Source organism: Perissodus microlepis, chromosome 6 (assembly GCF_051167445.1).
Source record: "Perissodus microlepis isolate ML-2025 ecotype Zambia chromosome 6, ASM5116744v1, whole genome shotgun sequence".
In the NCBI taxonomy this organism is placed as follows: domain Eukaryota; kingdom Metazoa; phylum Chordata; class Actinopteri; order Cichliformes; family Cichlidae; genus Perissodus; species Perissodus microlepis.
Window position 1 is genome coordinate 38,488,825 of NC_140466.1, and position 18,671 is coordinate 38,507,495.

At 40.7% G+C, this 18,671-nt stretch overlaps 1 protein-coding gene across 2 annotated transcripts in view; it reads right to left on the minus strand.

Moving 5' to 3' along the window:
- The window catches only part of LOC146386218 (voltage-gated delayed rectifier potassium channel KCNH1-like), an 81,657-nt gene extending 65,581 nt beyond the window's left edge, over window positions 1-16,076 (minus strand). Inside the window, exons 1-5 of one of the 2 annotated variants that reach the window (XM_084932303.1) lie at window positions 15,802-16,076; window positions 10,997-11,153; window positions 10,788-10,894; window positions 5,294-5,422; window positions 669-787 (exon numbers count right to left, since the gene is read on the minus strand). In XM_084932303.1, coding sequence (XP_084788429.1) covers window positions 669-787; window positions 5,294-5,422; window positions 10,788-10,894; window positions 10,997-11,153; window positions 15,802-15,874 — 585 coding nt within the window. In that variant the 5' untranslated portion in view covers window positions 15,875-16,076. The remainder of the gene's footprint in view (window positions 1-668; window positions 788-5,293; window positions 5,423-10,787; window positions 10,895-10,996; window positions 11,154-15,801) is intronic. The other variant, XM_084932302.1, reaches the window with a different exon arrangement.
- Between the last annotated feature and the right edge of the window lie 2,595 nt (window positions 16,077-18,671).

The window sequence follows — 18,671 nt, forward strand, 5'->3', positions numbered from 1 at the left end:
ACACACACACACACACACACACACACACATACATAAAAGAGTTAGGCTGGGCTTAAAAGCAGAAAGAATATATTACCATAATGTGAACAAGAGATGCAGTATAGTACAACTTGTTTTTACCTAAAACTGAGACTGAAATACTTTGCTAAACAGCACATTTGAGCTATCTTACAGTATTTTCTGTCCTATAGTAAGTAAGACATAACATTCAGCAATTATCCAGAAGTGCCTGACTTAGTAGAAGTTCAACAAACATGATAAAGTATTTTTAAAAACTTATTTTGGGGCAACAAACCTTTTAGCTTAGCACAATTCTTCTTGTTATTTAGATGTATTTATCTCTATTTTTGGCATGGTGACCATTACAAATTTAATTCAGATAATTTTTTCAGCAAACTGACAAAATGAGCTCATAATCTTCTATCTTCTATACATGGCTGATGTATGAAAAAAGATGTTTCTACAACTCTTTTTACTCCTGGGTTCACTGTCTGTTTTTCTGTATTAATGTGTGTCCTTTGTGTGGCCCGCCCTCCTGCTACTGTGCCTGGCACACATTCTCATAATCACCTCCTCAACCCTTGCAGTACACATTCCCAGTGTTTTTTTGTTTGTTTGTTTTTTCATTAGGGAGAAAAAAGACCTTACTGTAGGGGAAATGGTGTTACCTCTGCCAGGCGTGAATGTTTATGAACATTCTCTCCTTTATGGACAGCTGGGGCAAGCTGCTGAAGAACTCCTCGACTGCTGGTTAGTGCACGAGTCAAACGAGCAAATTTACCCCACCCTGTCAAGGAGATAACACAACAGCATCAAGACACTGAAAACTTATCTTAACATTAAACATGATGAATGACTAAAACACTGCTGGATTTTGAAACAACTAATGGTTAACCCAGTTAGCCATAGTAGGCTAGTTTTGTTGGTTTGGTTCTTTCCTTTTTTAAACAATTTTAAATATTCCAACCATTTAATGTTAAAGACGGATAGCTTTCCATGACAGCAAACCATAGTGGTATGACCCAAATTATAGTAACATCACCTGAGGTGAGACTTTCCCTAGGAAGGTACAAGGTATATGAATGGTCAGAATGGTTCATTTGTTATTGAAGGGCAAGATCAGAGAGGCTAAAGACAATTACAAGAGAAAGCTGGTTTGGAAACTCCAGCAGAACAGCATGAGAAAGGTGTGGAGTAGCAGGAAGACAATCACTGGATTCGGGCCATTCAACAGCAGAGGAGCTGGGGGCGGTAAGGACAGAGCTAATGAGCTGTATGTGTTTTTCAACAGATTCATCACTGCAATGAATGATCACCACCCTTCTGACTTGCCTCTAGTCAGCGTGTAATACACAGCTACACCACTTTTTCTCGCTCTCTTGCCACATGGCACCATTGCCTCTTGTAATAGTTCTGACACCCCTCCCCCACCTATCACTTTCACTCATGCCCGGGTTCAGAGACAAATGAGAAGACTCCACTCAAGCAAATCTGCTGGACCAGATGGGGTGAGTCCCTGTGTCTTCAAGACCCAGCTTTATGGAGTCCTTCATAAACTGTTCATGATGAGTCTGAGTATGCAGAGGGTCCCACTGCTGTGGAAGACATCATGCCTCATTCCTGTGCCAAAGACGCACAGGGAATGAGACACACTGGGGTCCCAGTGGCCCCCAGGATTTCAGACCTGTGGCACTAACTTCCCATGTCATGAAGACACTGGAAAGACTTATCCTTGACCAGCTCTGACCTATTGTCAGGCCACATCAGGATCCCCTTCAGTTTTCTTACCAGCTACAAGTACCTGGGAATCCCACAGGCAAATGGGAACCATGAAGAGGCTGCTAGAAAAGCTGAACCCAACAAGTACCTGCAGAGGGTCAGGGAAGTCCTGAGGTGTCAACTGAATGGGAGAACCGCATTCGGGCTATCAACAACTACGACCTGCTTGTGATCAGATACCCTTCTGCAATAATAAGCTGGTCAAAGGAGGTAGAAGACACTGACATCAAGACAAGGAAGCTCCTGACCATGCATAGAGAGTTTCACCCCAAGTCCAGCACCCTGAGACTGTACACTAAGTGGAAGAAAGGAGGCCGGGGAGTACTGAGTGTCAGTACCACAGTTCAGGATGAGACAACAAACATTCATGAGTACATCAGAAAAATGGCCACGAACAACTGCATGCTCAGTGAATACCTCAGGCAGCAGAAACCCAAGAAAGAGGAGGAACCATCATGGAAGGACAGGTGCCTTCAAGGTATGTGCCACCAGCAGATAGAGGAAGTGGCTGACATCCATAAATCCTACCAGTGGCTGGACAAAGCTGGACTGACAGGTAACACAGAGGCACTAATCATGGCACCACAGAAACCAGTTCTGAGCACAAGATCCATAGAGGCTGAGGTCTATCACACCGGGCAGGCTGTTTAAAGATATCCCTTAGACAATCTAGCACATAACAGCAGGGTGCAAGATGCTAGCAGGCAGGGCCATACATGGAACGCTATAACCAAGTGGCCGGCATAGTATATAGAAACATCTGTGCCGAATATGGCTTGGAAGTCCCGAGGTCAAAATGGGTGGTTGAGAATGACCTAGCTAAGATCCTGGGGACTTCCAGATACAGACAGACAAAATGGTGATGGCTAACCAAACAGACATAGTAGCAGTGGAGAAGCAGAGGAAAATGGCCGTAGTGATAGATTAGGGGGGTCAGCAACCTTTAAGACCCAAAGAGCCATTTGGACCTGGTTTCCACGTAAAAGAAAACACTGGGAGCCGCAAATACTTTTTGAGATCTAAAATGAAGATAACACTGTATATACTGTTTTTTACCTTTATGCTTTGTGTGAACAACTAAGGTGTGTTACTTATGAAATCCATGAAGTGCTACAGAGAAAATTACATTTTATTTATGTAATTAACACATTTTGAACTCTTAAAGAAATTTAACAAAAGGAAAGACACCCAGCTGAACTAAAATGATCCATGTAGCAAACAAAAACTGTTGTGAGCCGCCACCTTTATATCGCCTTTGGGTTTTTGGAGCCTTGACCTGACTTTTAAAAAATAATTGGAAAAAAAGCACTATGCTGCTAAAAGATGAAAAATAGATATTTGCAAAATTCTGCCTAAATATGTATTTTACCTGGTTAATGTGTGTGGCGGGGCGTGGTCTGCAGGGGAGACGGACGCACCTGAGCGGCACCCACAATCACGCCTCGCCGCCTTAACGTCTGTGCTATCTATGCTGTTGTGTTGGTGTGTGTCGGGCTGTGAGCTGAAAAGCTACAGCCGGCTGTATGCGTACAGCAACCGTGTGTGAAAAGTGGTCAATAAAGAGATGCTGAAAAGCGTGTTCATGCAAACATCGTCGGGTCTGCCGTGATATGTTTACAATGGAACTTCTGCTCCTGAACCTCTGCGCACAGCGTCTGCCAATCGGGGCTTTCATCTTTACGCAGGACTGTAAGCTGCCATCTGTGAGGCGTGAGCGGTGTTTGTTTTTAACATAGTTCACGGTGGAGAATAGCTGCTGACATAATGTGGATCCGAAGATCCATAATTGGCCTACCTGGGGTTGAAAGTCTCGATAAATGCACGGCGTTTCGGCGGGTATACCGGCTTCCGCGAGTGTGACGCTTATTTTGAGCGATGAAAAAATAATAAAATATAATTTATATTTCAAAATTATATTTCAAAATCACAGAACTACAAGTTAAAAAAAATAACTAACATAAATAAAATACACTTCAGCTAAATACTTCTAATTTATTTTCCCAAACCACGAGGAGCCGCACTATAACGACTAAAGAGCCGCATGCTGACCCCTGTGATAGATGTAGCGAAACCGAATGACAGCAACATCAGGAAGATGTGGAGGGTGAATGTAACAGTGGTCCCAGTGGTAATCGGAGCACTCGGTGCAGTGACTCCCACGTTAGGTGAGTGGCTCCAGCAGATCCCAGGAACAACATCCGAGATCTGTCCAGAGCAGCTCAGTCCTAAGAACAGCAAAGACACTGTGCAGCACCCTAAAGCTCCCAGGCCTCTTGCAGAGGACCTGAGCTTGAAGGATAAAGACCATCCACAGGGGGGAGAGGGGAATTTTATACATATGCATGTATACTCCAAGATGAGGATATACGCATCCTGGACAGGGAGGAACAGTAGTTTGAGCAAGGAGTCAAGGAGGCCATTTACGTGAAGTGGGGAAAGACTATCTCTGAATTGAGGACTTTTACTATATTGCAATGCTGAGATTGCAGCCATTCCCCAACTCTCTGTGAATGGTACTCACGGCATGTCATGATCAGTGGTTGTTGATTAATAATCATGACAATGTGCATATTAATAATCAAGAAACTGACCTCACAGCCCATCGTTCGTCAGTGGTGCTAGTTTCAGTAATCATACAAATGTACTCTCTATAAGGTTGGGGAAACTTGCATTCAGCTAAAACCGAAGAAGTCGCTTGGATAAGTAAGAAAACACTGAAAATACTATGTCCAGATTAACAGAATCAACCCTTCTGAAAGTTAGCTAAAGTGTACTATTGAGTAAGGACAGTATTCTATCCTGCGATGTTGTGGAAGAAGAGATGAATTGTCAATCTCCAGTAATGCCCCAAAGTTTCGATAGTGGCACCACTGCCATTTTTTTTATTTATTTACCTTACCTAAGGCTGAGGCTTATAGAGTTCTGTGCATTGTTCCTCTTCAATAAATGCCCAAATGTCAACAAAAGAAATGATTTTCTGAAACAGGGTGATAAATCAGTATTTATGAATTCCTGTTCATATTTGAGATTTCTGTCTCGTCACTTTTCCCAAGTAAGCTCACAATACTTTTACACATCTTTCTTCTTCAATATAGTAAATATTTATGCTCAGTGGATGACTTTGAGTGGATGCGAATGAAGGCTAAGGTGATCCTTATAGGATAATAGCTTTTTGACCCTTTTACACTTCTGGCACACTTGCTGTTGGGGCTGTCTATGTTATGAGTTTTGGGGTTTTTGGTTCTTTCTAGAGTTTTATTTATTTGAAAGAGGATTATGTATTGTTGGAATTGAGCTGTCAGCCATTTCCTAATGTTTATATGTCTATGTTTATTTTTTCCCTACACCTGGTAAAATTTCCTTTGATATTGTTATTTCAAGTCTATAGTTTTGAGTTTCTGTTTTTTATATCCTTAGGTTAATCCAGCTGTGTGCTCCTATTCTGTTCCTTCAGCCTTTTCTGTGTTTGTCTTTTGTCTCTGTCAAGATTACCCACACTTTGGAACCAACCCACCTTTAGAAGATTCATCCTCAATCGGTTGCTTGAAGGCAGTGATGTCACTGAAAGTGCAGAGAAACAGGACAACTTTGTCCTGCTCATTTCTGATTGGGGCAATCTTCATGAAAAACCAAACTGGCATCCCTGCGGAACAGAACAGGAAGTAAAGCACTGTTTCTCACAACAACAATCTGTCAACAAGGAAAATATAATAACGCAAAATTAAAATAAAATTTTAAAAAGAATAACAAGTAGACAACAATTTATTTGTGATTTGTACTGTTTCACTGCAGTACTACATTTCCTCTGGGCATTGGCATGTTGACATGATGGTGTCAAAAATTCAAGTAACCATTGGTGGGACCACTCCATTTTAAATATCCAATTTAAAAATTTATTGTACAAAAAGGTTCTTTGAAACAATGCGGTCTACAACCTAAATGTTTTTTGTTCACACTCTCTGAAGTTCAGTGAGTGATCACATGCACCGTAACCCACTGCTATATCGGTAAATCAACAACTTTATGCCTAAAGCTGTATATACACCTGCTAGTCACTTGCAGACATTGCAGGCTCTAATGTATTTACTACCACGTCATATGCATACAAAGGTCTGCTAATCCTTTTTTGTTTATACAATATAATTTGTTACAGCATCTGGATATCACTACATTATTTAACTGCTCCCCAGCCTGCCCTAATTTACAGTCCAGTGGAAGACTCCAAATTGCTGTTAGGTTACAATAATACTAACAGAACACTACAGGGCTTAATACTGAAGCTTGTTTACCTGTTAGGGACAAGTGAATTTTTCAGTGGATAAGTAGAATAGAAATTTCTTGTCATTATCAAATACTAATACTGCAGATTTTCATATTATTTGCTAATCACTACTTTAAATTTACTCATCACCCACATAGAAATTCTCCAATTGTCATTTTACTACAAGAGTTTGTGTATACATATTAAAGTTTATTCATTCATATACCGCAAAATCACAACAATTGCCTCAAGACCCCCATAATAAATATATAAAATGTAAGGAAATTTGTGTTTGGCAGAGCTGAAATGGGACAAAAAAAGCCCTGGCATTTCTGGTTCAGACGGCAATATATGTAATGTATATATGTATATATTTCATCTTGTTTGATTGATTGAAACAAGTTGGTAATCTGTGATACTCTCCCTTCATAATTATGTTTCTCCATCTATTTTCTTACCACATTAATTTCACCTTCTCCATCTCTTCTTCACTTCTCCACAGTTGGTACTAGCAGGGGTGCCTCCAGAATTTTTTCATAGGGGTGGCCAAATGTAGGCAACTACAAATATTGGGGGGTAGCACCAAAAACAGAATTTCCAGGATTTTTTTTATGTTGTTGTCAAATATAATTTACTTGAAAAATTTGGCAATAGAAAAAAAGAATAGTATAGAGTTAATTTCCTGCTATTAAAGTTGATATCATTGAAAATAGGTACATATGAAAACCCAATAAGATTTTGAAATCCATAATATTCTGTTTTAATTGATCGATTGATTGATTGAAGCAGAAGCTGCTTCTATAATTGGGAGGGATCTAGCAGAGGTGGAGGATAAACCTAACCTTGGTGTCTATTGTCTTATGTAGTCTGAGAGTTGACTGAATGTAGAGGGGGCATTGTTTGTCCTCTGCGGTGGGGACAGGTGGGCCGCCCTGTGCTCTATGGGGCTTGGTGGTGCTGCTGCTGTGGGCCCTGGTCTGGATGGGTCCAGGCCCTCTGCCCATGGGGGTCAGCAGGGGAGCTGGCTCCAAGAATAGGGTACTTTGCCCCCACTGCCAATCCTTTCCGCCCCATCCGCAATTGCATCTCTCCTCCCGCTCCTTCACACCACCACACATGCAGGGCCTTGAGGTATAGGTGCGTCACTGAGGTGCAGGGGAGGCATTCGTCCTTTTTCCTCTCCAGGCCACCTGCGCCTCAATTTTATTCCACCACTTAGAGGCTCACATTACTTCCACTCTCATGACGCATACATATTGGGCCTTGGGGATGGGCACACTAAACCGCTTCCAAAAGACGGTCTGTTTATTTTGCCTCACCTCTGGTGCTGGTGCTCTCAATTTTAAATACATGTAGACATTGAGGGTTCTTGGGAGGGGCTGTGCTGACACCAGCTGCTGAGTATATGTGAAATGAGGGTGGGAATGTATGTTTGTTTGTATTTGAGTGTGTGCCTGTTTGTCTATGTGTAGCGTGGGGTCTTAGACTCCACCTCTCTCGGAACATCTCAAATAACTAATAAACTAATAAACTATGACAGTCAAATTGACCACTATAGCAATCTGATGGGCTTTTTTCTTGGCCTTCAGACAACAATGCTGATTGAAACAGTGCTGGATAGAACAGGCAAAAAAACAAAACAAAAAGAAAAATGATAAATGAATTCTCACAAAAAAGAAGAAAAATGTTAAGGAAAGACAAATAAGTGTTAGATCTTGTAAGAGTGTGGACTGTTGCCTGTCTCTATGTTGGACCTGAGATGCACCAGTGATCTGTATTGGCATCTGCTTTTCTGCAGCCCTATTACATTAATACCAGGATAGAACAGGATGGCTTGGTGCTAGCAGCAGCAGCTTTCTGTGACTGTGGGGGCCTATTTTTTTTTTTTTGTTTGCCACTTCTTCCACACTAAACTTTTTCTGCAAGAAATGTGAGACAACAGCGAAGGTAGGGGAGGCGCCGGTCATATTGAGAGATTTAATTGGGAAATCCACTGTCAGTAATGAAAATGAACCAATGAGCTGCTATCAGTGCTTGTACGGTTGCCCTTCAGGCTGGCACATCGGCCCAAAAGTGCGATGGCCCACCGGGAAAATGCCTGGTATGCTAGACCAGCCCTGGTGTTTGGTCAGTTATCTTTGTTGTAACCATCCTTCTTCTTATATTGTTGGAAAGCCTGTTTATTTCCCCCTAAATTGTGCCACATTTGTAAGGAAAACACATATGAAAATGGAAAATGCGCAGTTGCCAAACCTTCTCTGCCAATGCCGAGCAGCTGATTCTACTGTATACTGTTACACTAGGTGCTGACAATTAGGTACCTGATTGGTGCATGATACGCAGCAACTGTAAGCATGGTCCCTACTACAGTGGTCAGTTGAATTCATTTCAATTCAGTTTTATTTATATATTATTACTTTTGCTGCAGCATTTTCGATCAACTGAAGGCTTTTTGGGGAGTTTTTAAGACAACCTGACAATAATGAATTATTGTCCAGCGTGGAAGAAATAAATGCATGAAGTAGTTTTCTCATACAAAATATTTCTAATTTTAGACATATTGTGCAATCAAAAGAAAACAGTCCAACATATTTGTTTAATATGCACACTGAAGAACATACTGTGGTCAAAAAAGATTCATTTAAAAATGATTCTTTACACTGTTACTGGAGGCCAAGGTAATGCCATTCAGAGTAAGTATCTGGTTAGAAACCATGTTTCAAAAATTTTTAGGGCAGAGCACAATAACCTCAGTTTTATCTGAATCCAGGTCATCCAGGTCTTTATGTTTTAAATACATTCCTATAGTCTAGCTAATTGGTGTGTGTGGTGTCTGTCTTCATGGATAAAGCTGGGTATCATCTACCTAGCAATGAAAACATATGCTATGTTCTCTAATGATACTGCCTAATGGAAGCATGTGTAATGTAAAGAGAAGTGGTCTTAGCACGGAACCCTGAAGTGGAGTGGAGAGGATGGAAAAACGGACCTGCAGTCCAGATCTCAGTGCTATTGAACACTTATGAGATTGCCTCGGGTGTGCTGCTTGTGCCAGATTGGCCATTACAACTGCTCTGGCGACTTGTGGCAAACACTGGGATGCCATCCCACAGCAAGCTGCCCAGCATGAGCAGTAGTGGTTTTTGATACGGGCGACACAGGCGGTTGCCCGGGGCGGCATCCTGGTGGGGGGCGGCATCAGGAAAAAAAAATTGCTCATACTCATGCTGCCCCGACATCATGCCAGCGCATATTGGGAATGGCATAGGCACCGGTCGGTTTTCTATCGCCCATTTGCTGGGAATAAGGGCGCCCTCCATTTGCGAGGTGCACCTGCTGCTTGCGGCACAGGGAGGAGAGGGCGGGGCGGCGGGGTATTCTCCGGCTGGCTGGAGCAGCATCTAATAACCAACTCGCAAAATAACACAAAATAAAAACAAACCAACAAACACGAAAACACCAGACATCATGATACAGACTTACAATTTGCACCGATGTTTTTTCGAAATTCTATAAGCGAAAAGTGAGGGCGAGAGCCCTCGGTGTGCCTGCTTGCTGCTGAAGTTAAAGTAAACTTTATTGTCATCTCCGGGTGGAGGTTAGTGTTCGCCCAGGGCGCCAAACAGGCTAGGACCGCCACTGAGCATGAATGAGGATGAATAAACTGTTAAACTATTAATATGTCTTGTTTCTTTAGACTAATCATCCAACCACCAAAAAGGAGTCAATTGGAAAATAACCTGTTTGGCATTGGCAGAGATGATATGCCAAGGTTTTCATTGATACAACCCACATACTCAACTCTGCTGCTCAACAAACCAATTAAATTTCCTTATAAATGTTACACCATTTAGAGGAAATGTGTTTTCCAATGGTATAAAATCTACTGCCAAGAAGCACTGTTACAACAAAGAAATATTCAATAATGGCAAGTGCCTAAAAATGGAATGTTAAATGCATGGAAAGCCCAATTTCAAGCTTTGAACTTGAAAAGTAAACGTATGCGATCTGCAGCTATACATAGCTCAGTGGCATTAGCTTGATATCTTCTATTCTAATTATGTTATTTGCTCCCAAATAGAGAGATTTAAATTTCACTGATAACTTTCTATCCAGGCAGAAAAGAAAGAACAATAATTTTTTCACTGATCCTTTACACAAAACAACCCCTAACTATACAACTTGTCACCAACAGAGAAAAAGATAACATGGGAGCCAAGAAAGCCCAGTGTTTCTGTTGATTTGCAGCCTCCAGCAGCCTTGACCTATTGCAGCATACCTAAACAAGTGTTCTGGGTCATCTGATCCAACCATAAATTTTATCAAAAAGGAAAGTTGTATAGTATAATCTTACAACTTAGAAGAGTCAATACCATTTTAAAACCAAAGTCTTGTTAAATACTAAGTTATATTGTATGATGTGTGAAGTTTGCTTTAGGTGGTGTTATGCTTATAAAAATATATAAAAACACAGAAATAAAATATAAAGGAACCTTCACCTTCTGAATTCTTTATCAAATACGTTTTGTTTTGTTTTTTTCGTTTACTGGCAAAAGTTGTTTGCAAATGTAATAGGCTAGGTAATTAAAAGACTGTGAGCTTTTAGCATGGTGTGTCCCAGATTAGCATATATACAATTTCTAGATTTCTTGAGATCCTTAGGTATCTGGGTTTTTGAGGAAGCAGTTCATACAAACATTTTTGGATGCAGCTTACACGGTCATATCCAGTACTATTAAATACTCACGGTTTTTCTTGTACATCAGAATCTCAAAAGAGTTCATCTCGTAGTTCTCAAAGGTCTGTCGAACCTTCTCACTCATTTCCTTGTCTGTCAGCTCTCCATACATGAAGCTGCAGAGGAAAATCAAGTATTTGCATTGATACAGTACACATTTACTTGAGACAATCAGTCCTCAATAATCCATGCGGTGGTATCCATGTGTGTTGTGGTACCTGCAGGTGCTGCTCTTTTGCATGACCTCAGCACGATGGTAGCCAGAGAGTTTACAGAAGCCATCATTGCTATAGACGATAGGCCACTCCACGATCTGAGCGTTTCCCAGCACAAAATTGGTATCTGACCACAGAAACCAATAGGTGATAGTCTGCCCTACTTCGCAACATCACATGACTGAAAAATTATATGAATCCAGCATACACAATATTTCTCCACATTTCACGAGGGCTACAACAACTAGTTTAAAAAATGCTCATTGCAGCCATCCAGAGTCCACATTATTCTGATAAAAAATTTTGGTTGTCTAAAAGCACCAAACCCAATACAGAAGCTAAGTTAAGCTAACTATTACGTAAGTAATTATTGCTAATCAATTAAGTGGTAAATTAAACTAATAAATAATTGCCTCACTGTTAAACTAATTATGATGATTCTTTTTATTTAATAACCAACTGGCCTACACTTAATATCTGTGCTATTAAAAGACAGTCATTTTTCAATTCAGTTCAATTCAGGTTAATTTATAAAGTGCCAAATCACAACAGTGTCCTCCACGTGCGTTTTATTGTAAGGTTGGGACCCTCCAATAACAGAGGGGAAACCTCTAATAGTGGATGGGAATTAATAAGAATTTATCAATTCCAATACCATTATTATTGGTATCGATAAGTGATATTACTTATTGATTCTCTTACTGATTTGTTTGTTACCTGTTGAAGTTCAGGGTCTAGTTGCTGGACCAGGGATGGGATTCACTCAGCTTTAACATCACTCTAGGTTTTTAGCTAGCTTAGTGTTAGCATGTTGTCTGTGCAGGTACTTGCAAAGAGCCGAATTTGTGTTGGCAGCAAAATGTGTTTGTCCTGGATGGAGGTTCCACTTACTCTTGTGTTTTTGTCCTTTTGTGAATTAAAAATAAAAGTAATGTCTATATGTGTGCCAAAATGTGCACACAAAATGTGCCAAAATCAGCTGAGTGTAGTACAAGTGCAAGTGGAATCAATGAGCAGGCACACAGACTAACAGTTCAAAGGAATTGAACTCCTGGGAACTGGTTCTTGATTCCCATCCCACCCCCAACAATCAGATGTTCTATGAGAAAATAAGGCGACGGCAGAAAAGAAAAACTCTTTTTTTTCTGCCTCACATTCTACTTTTACCTCAGGAACCAGAGGCTAAGAAAGTAATTAAGTAAGTAACATTTATTTATAAAGCACTTTTCACAGATAAAATATGGATGGTAAAATGGGGCCTGATTATTCAAGACCTTACATAAGGAGAAGGACTTTGAAATTTGATTCTGGATTTAACACGAAGGCAATGAAAAGAAGCTACTATGGGGAAAATACTGTCTTGCTTGTTACTTCCGAGAAGCTTCTTCAGTTCTATGGTCAAATGGTGGAGAGTCCCAGATTTAAGATCTGTGGAAGTAACCCACCACGAGGGACAATGGACCCAATAATGATCCTCTACCTAATCACATGAGCCAAGGTGTGAAAATGGGTGTAGGTCACAATCAGCCAAGGTTTCGGGTGAGCTCATTGTGAAACCTTGCCCCACCCTATCATGTGATTTCCTGAGGTCAGATGGCCCAGGATGTGAGTGGGCGTTAAGGCATCTGGAAAGGGATCTCAAAAATGGATTATAGATGGCAGGCAGTTGGTAAACCACCGTCTCTCTTCAAAGATGGACATAAATGGCTTATTTTACTCCTCTTTCAAACCATCTGTCCTCTCTGTCCAAAATATGTACATTGGCATCCTCGAAAGAGTGACCTTTGTCCTTATGGTTAGACGTAGAGGTCTGGGCATTCCTCGCTGCACTGTACAGCATACACTACATTGTTAAGTTTGTGTTTAGGAGTTTTGTCTTTGGGATTAACCAGTTTCTGTCTGAGTGTGTTGCTGGGTCAGAACATTTGGAGAAGGAACACGCACATGTAAAGGAAGCACTTAAAACATGATGGGCTTTCATCAAGTCAGCAAAGATGCACAGAAAAGAAGATCAGACACCAACTAGGGAGGATAAGAAGGACAAACGCAACAACATTGTCATCTTCTATGTAGCCGGTGTATCAGAAAAACTCAGGAGAGTCTTCTCCAAGCATGACATCCCAGTGTACTTCAGACCCAGCAACACACTCAGACAGAAAATAGTTCATCCCAAAGACAAAACTCCTAAACACAAACTTAACAATGTGGTGTATGCTGTACAGTGCCGTGAGGAATGCCCAGACCTCTACGTTGGAGAGACCAAACAGCCACTATGGCATAACATAGAAGAGCCACCTCCACGGGACAAGACTCGGCAGTCCATCTGCATCTAAAGGACAAAGGTCACTCTTTTGAGGACGCCAATGTACATATTTTGGACAGAGAGGACGGATGGTTTGAAAGAGGAGTAAAAGAAGCCATTTATGTCCACTGTGGGCGACCATCTTTGAACAGAGGCGGTGGTTTACGACACCAATTGTCTACCATCTATAATCCAGTTTTGAGATCCCTTCCCAGACGCCTTAACGCCCACTCACATCCTGGGCCATCTGACCTCAGGAAATCACATGATAGGGTGGGGCAAGGTTTCACAATGAGCTCACCAGAAACCTTGGCTGATTATGACCTACACCCATTTTCACACCTTGGCTCATGTGATTAGGTAGAGGATCATTATTGGGTCCATTGTCCCTCGTGGTGGGTTACTTCCACAGATCTTAAATCTGGGACTCTCCACCATTTGACCATAGAACTGAAGAAGCTTCTCGGATGAGAGGTGAAACATCTTCAAGCAACTTAAAGAAGTCCAGACGCTTTTCTTTCCAAGCTCCTTTGACTACGATGGCCTTAATGACTGATAACCTTCACAGACATCTTCCTCTAAGTACTCTATTTTTCTTCTATTATTGTCTTAGGGTCTTTACAATATAAAAGTGCCTTGAGGTGACTGTTGTAAATTGACATCATATAAATATAATGAATGAAAACTCAAGTCATGAAAGTTGCTTATCTTTTCCCGCATGGTCATGGTCTTGGCACTGGATTTAGTGTGCTGCATTCCCTCTTGAGTCTTCATGAATGCCTTTTGTTAATATATAATTAGAGATGCAGTTACCCCCTTTTACTGAATAATGGCTGGTGTAATTCAAAGCATGTCTAGAGGAACTTCCTAGCATTTAAATTAGTGCCTGGTGATATGAAAACAAAATATCCATCCATCCATTTTGCAAGTATCTTTTCGATACCAATGCAGCACATTTACATTTCCTAGTATAAGTAACAATGGGACAAGTCTGGGCATTTCTGAGAGAGCACTAGAGAGCAAAAAAGGGATTTACTTTAACAACCAGTACTTTGCAAAACATTCAAGAAAATTGTTTCTTGTGAAACTTGGAACCACAAACTGATTATTATTATTATTATAAATGTAGAGTAGTGTCAGTTTGAATTAAGGCAGCTGAGTAATTTTATTCAATTCAGTGAGGTGTGATGGTAATGTTAGCTTACAGCAAAGGTAAATGTAGTATGTTACTATACAGGCTGTGATTTAGTAAAATAATTATTCCCCCCGATTAGTGTGGCTACAGTTAAAGCAAATACGCCCATAGAGAGCAGCGAGTAACAATTAGAAAATTTTCTTAGTTTTATAGTGTACATATTATTTATTGATGCAATTTGCACTTACGTACTTTTATTGTTTTTAAGTGACTTCATTTGTACTTTTCTTTGTTTTTAGAAGTAGGGTGGACCCTGGATAACTGGTTTCTTTCTCTTGTTACAGGCCTACACACCGCTGCTGTCTTGTACCCTTTGTTACTTTGTTGCTGTCGTGTTTGACTGACATTGATTGGTTCCTTGTTTTATAGTGCTTTAGTGTTAACAGTCTGTTATATTTTAATCTTGCTTTTAATTGTACTGCTAATAATTGTATTTTAAACGGTGTGTGTGTGTGTTTGTATTCCTGTATATAATATTTCCTGAGTTTTGTGTTCTGTATTGCTTGATTTGCATGTTTATTTTAATTTTCTTCAGTGAAGACACGGCTGCTTGCAGGGGGAGGGGGGCTAGGCACGTGTGGTGGAATTCCCTTTTGTGGATTGGAGTGTACATACCGGGAAACAAGTATAACGGACCATTTAAGTTGCAGTGAGGATTTCAGAAAGATTGCACGGGTAAGTGATTGGTGGCACCCTTGGTCACTCCTCCCTGTAGGTTGCCTCCAAGTGGCTAGTCTCCACCATTTTAGTTAACTATTTTATTGAGCTGCTACTTTAACTAGGGGCAGCATCATGGCAGTGAACCTGGTCCTTTAAAGTAATGTTTATTAATAAAGTGTCTTAACGATTTGGTACTGTCAGCCCTGCTATTTAGTTTGTTTTTATTCTCTGCAGCTCTAAATTGGTAGTTGTTTATCTAATAAACTTTGCTCTATGAAATTGATTTGCCATACCCCTACTTGTTAATAAGGAGCCTATGTGCCTTTTGTAACTGTTACAACGTGTGAATATATATATATATATATATATACGTGTGTGTGTGTGTGTGTGTGTAGGGAAAGTGAGGGAGAGAGAGAGAGGGAGAGAGAGGAATAGCCATCACTGAAAGTAAAGAGCTACCATAATAAATTTAAACCATAATTACTTGTGGTTTCAGTACTACTTAGGTTTTTAGCAATTGCCCGTGTGTGTTCATGTGGCTATGCCTGAAGGCGAAATGAGCAACAAAATCACAAAACATTATATATAAGAAATATATCATCACCATTTGAAGCCAGGTGCAGAATAGATCAGAACCGGATCGTATCTTACCGTTGGACCGGCGGACGATGTTCTCTAGAAACGTGTTCTGAGGGGCCACGAGACCCCGCCGTCCTCTCGCCATCCTGCCGTCCTTCTGCAATGAGCAGAACGAGCTGCTTCCTGCCGCTCACATATTACATATAAACACGAGCTTCGCACGCTGTATAGTATGTGCTTGTGCTCGCTCTCTCCCCACCTCAGCAGGCTCGCTATTGGCAGATTATTGCTGCACAAGCTTCGAGATGGGCCAGAGACTGGCTGTGATAGAGCGAGCTTCAAACATATGTGGGGAGAGAGGGTGGATGCCAGAGGAGTGAGAGAGGCGTATTAATGCTTTATACAGTGAGCATTACATTATCATCACGTCACTGATTGTAATTAAATACACTGCAGATCATAATATTTCGGTATTAAGGAAACGTAGCATAGTAAGTAATTGCACCTGTAGTGAAAACAAATGTGTGTTTTTTTTTACTTTATGCTGAAAATGTAAAGTGGGGCCACCTAAACGGAACCAATGTGCTTCAAAGTGTTGCACCTGGGTTTCCCGAGGTGAGGGATTTCGCTCGCTTTTCCAAAGAAAAATAGTTTTCAAGTCTTCAGCCCTCTGACAGGTTCACCGTTTTTTCTAAGTGAAAAAACTTAGAAATACAGTGAAATCTCACACACACACACACACAAGAGGACTACGTTTGTAAGCTAAACCGCATTTCTACTGTACCGAATTTGCGGCCATGTCATCGTAACTGGAAAAGGCACTATGATATTGTGATAGTGCGCATTTATTTTCGGCACGACAGCTGTGTCATTTGTCTGTTTGTCCCATTTTAATAAACCACAATTTCGGCTGTGATAGTTGCAAAGGCTGGGTCGACATGAGATTGAACCTTATGGATTAAGAATCAGATGATACCCAAGATCATATGTGTCTTACAATAGACGAGCGAATACTTGAATGCATATATAAGAACACATTCACATGAGATACAACTTATACCTGGAAAGTATGTTTAAAAGATGTTCAGTTTGTGAATTTATTTATTCATGTTGGTGTAACTGCAATTTACTGATCTTATCAAAGGAGAAATAGAGTGAAATAAAATAGATTTATATTTAACACAAAATGAAGCCTACATGTTATTAGTTCTACAGGTGTTGAGTACTAGTGGTACAGATTTGATAAAGAAGTTATTGATACAGAGGCTGTGCTGTAAATAAGAATGTTTCCATTTTACCAATAACTGAATGCCTGTTTAATGGCGATTACTGTAAAAATCAATTTATTTCATTAAAAAAGGCCTAATAACTTTTTGATAGAAGATTAGCAGGCTATGCTGCTTGTTTTTAGAATTTTTCTTATAGTGCAAGTATTTTGTGACTTTTTTTCCATCTTGTTCAAACGTTTTATTCAAAAGTTTTAGAGAAGAGCTCTCTCTCTTTCTCTCCCTCTCACCCTTCCTCCCCAGGGCTGACAGAGTTGTTGCCATGGTGAAGTGGGAGGAGTTGTCTGCTCTTATCTTGCAGGACAAGCCCAGTGCAGAAGATGAAACATGACCAAGGGATGGACAAAGACCATAAAGGGAGGGCCAAGTTTAAACCCTTGCCTTGGCCCAACTTTTTTAACCAATCACATTAATGCCTTTATTGTTCCATATTACAAAAATTCTGTTCAATAGGCAGTGGCATCCTTTCCAGTTTGTCTGCTGCCAATAAATACTTAATAATCAATTGTGAAAACTTGAAAATTGTTTGGCAGTCCTCACTACTTTGCAGGCATTTGTGGTGCATAGCACTGGCATTACTGTACTGGTCAAGATACTCTCCACAATGCAGCTGTAGACACTGCTGAGGATTTTAGGCAACATACCAGACTACTTGGTATTACATGTCCTCACTGATGTAGATACCCAAGCAGCTTACCCTCTCCACTTCCAGCTCCCAGATGACCGGTGGCAGGTGGAATCTCCTCTTCTTCCACTATGATCTCTTTTGTCTTGGCTGTGTTGAGAGTGAGGTTGTTGTTCTCGCACATAGACATCAGACCTCCCTTCTGTAGGTCGCTTTGTATGCACCAGTAATGTGTCCTATCAGGATGGTGTTGTCCACAAACTTTAAGATGATGTTATCTTTGTGATAGGTAACACAGTTGTTGGTGAACAGAGTGTAGCGGATGGGACTGAAAATGCCTCTTTGTGGAGTGCCCATGTTTATAGTAATACTGGCTGAAGGTTTATTACCAAGGCTGACAGACTGAGGCTTCCCAGTCAAAGAGTCCAGGTGAGGTACAGGCCAAGTGTAGACAGTTTATGGGTGTGTTTGTGGGGAATGACCATGTTAAAGGTGTTGGCATTGTTGTTAACGAAAGTGCTAATGTACCCAATTACATACTTAACGTAATCCTGTATGTTGATGCACGACCAGTTATTTACAGTCCTCATAGAAGTTATTTACAGCATCTTCAATCAAGTAATTAATCACAGACTATATTTATAAATTGGGAAAAGTAACTCTGTTAGTGAATCAAATTTACACTTTTAAATCCATGCAGACACAGAATCTCCTCCTTGGCTCTCTCTCACTCACAAAAAACACTTGGCCAGGGAAACATCCAGGCTTCTGGACAGAGGAGATGACGAATTAGCAATCTTCAGAGAAACAATAGAGAAGCAGCCTTAAAGGACAGAGACAATCACTAACACTTATAGTGCAGCGTTCAGGTGAAAACTGCTTTGCTCCCAGCCGATGAAGAACAGGTACTTTGTCATCAACTTACATGGCCCTGTGTTAGTTTTCACCCAGGGCTATGTAGGGTTAGGATTTTCCCCCCTTAATAATAAGCACCATTTACAAAGTGAATTTCGTGTTTACTTGTGTTTTTT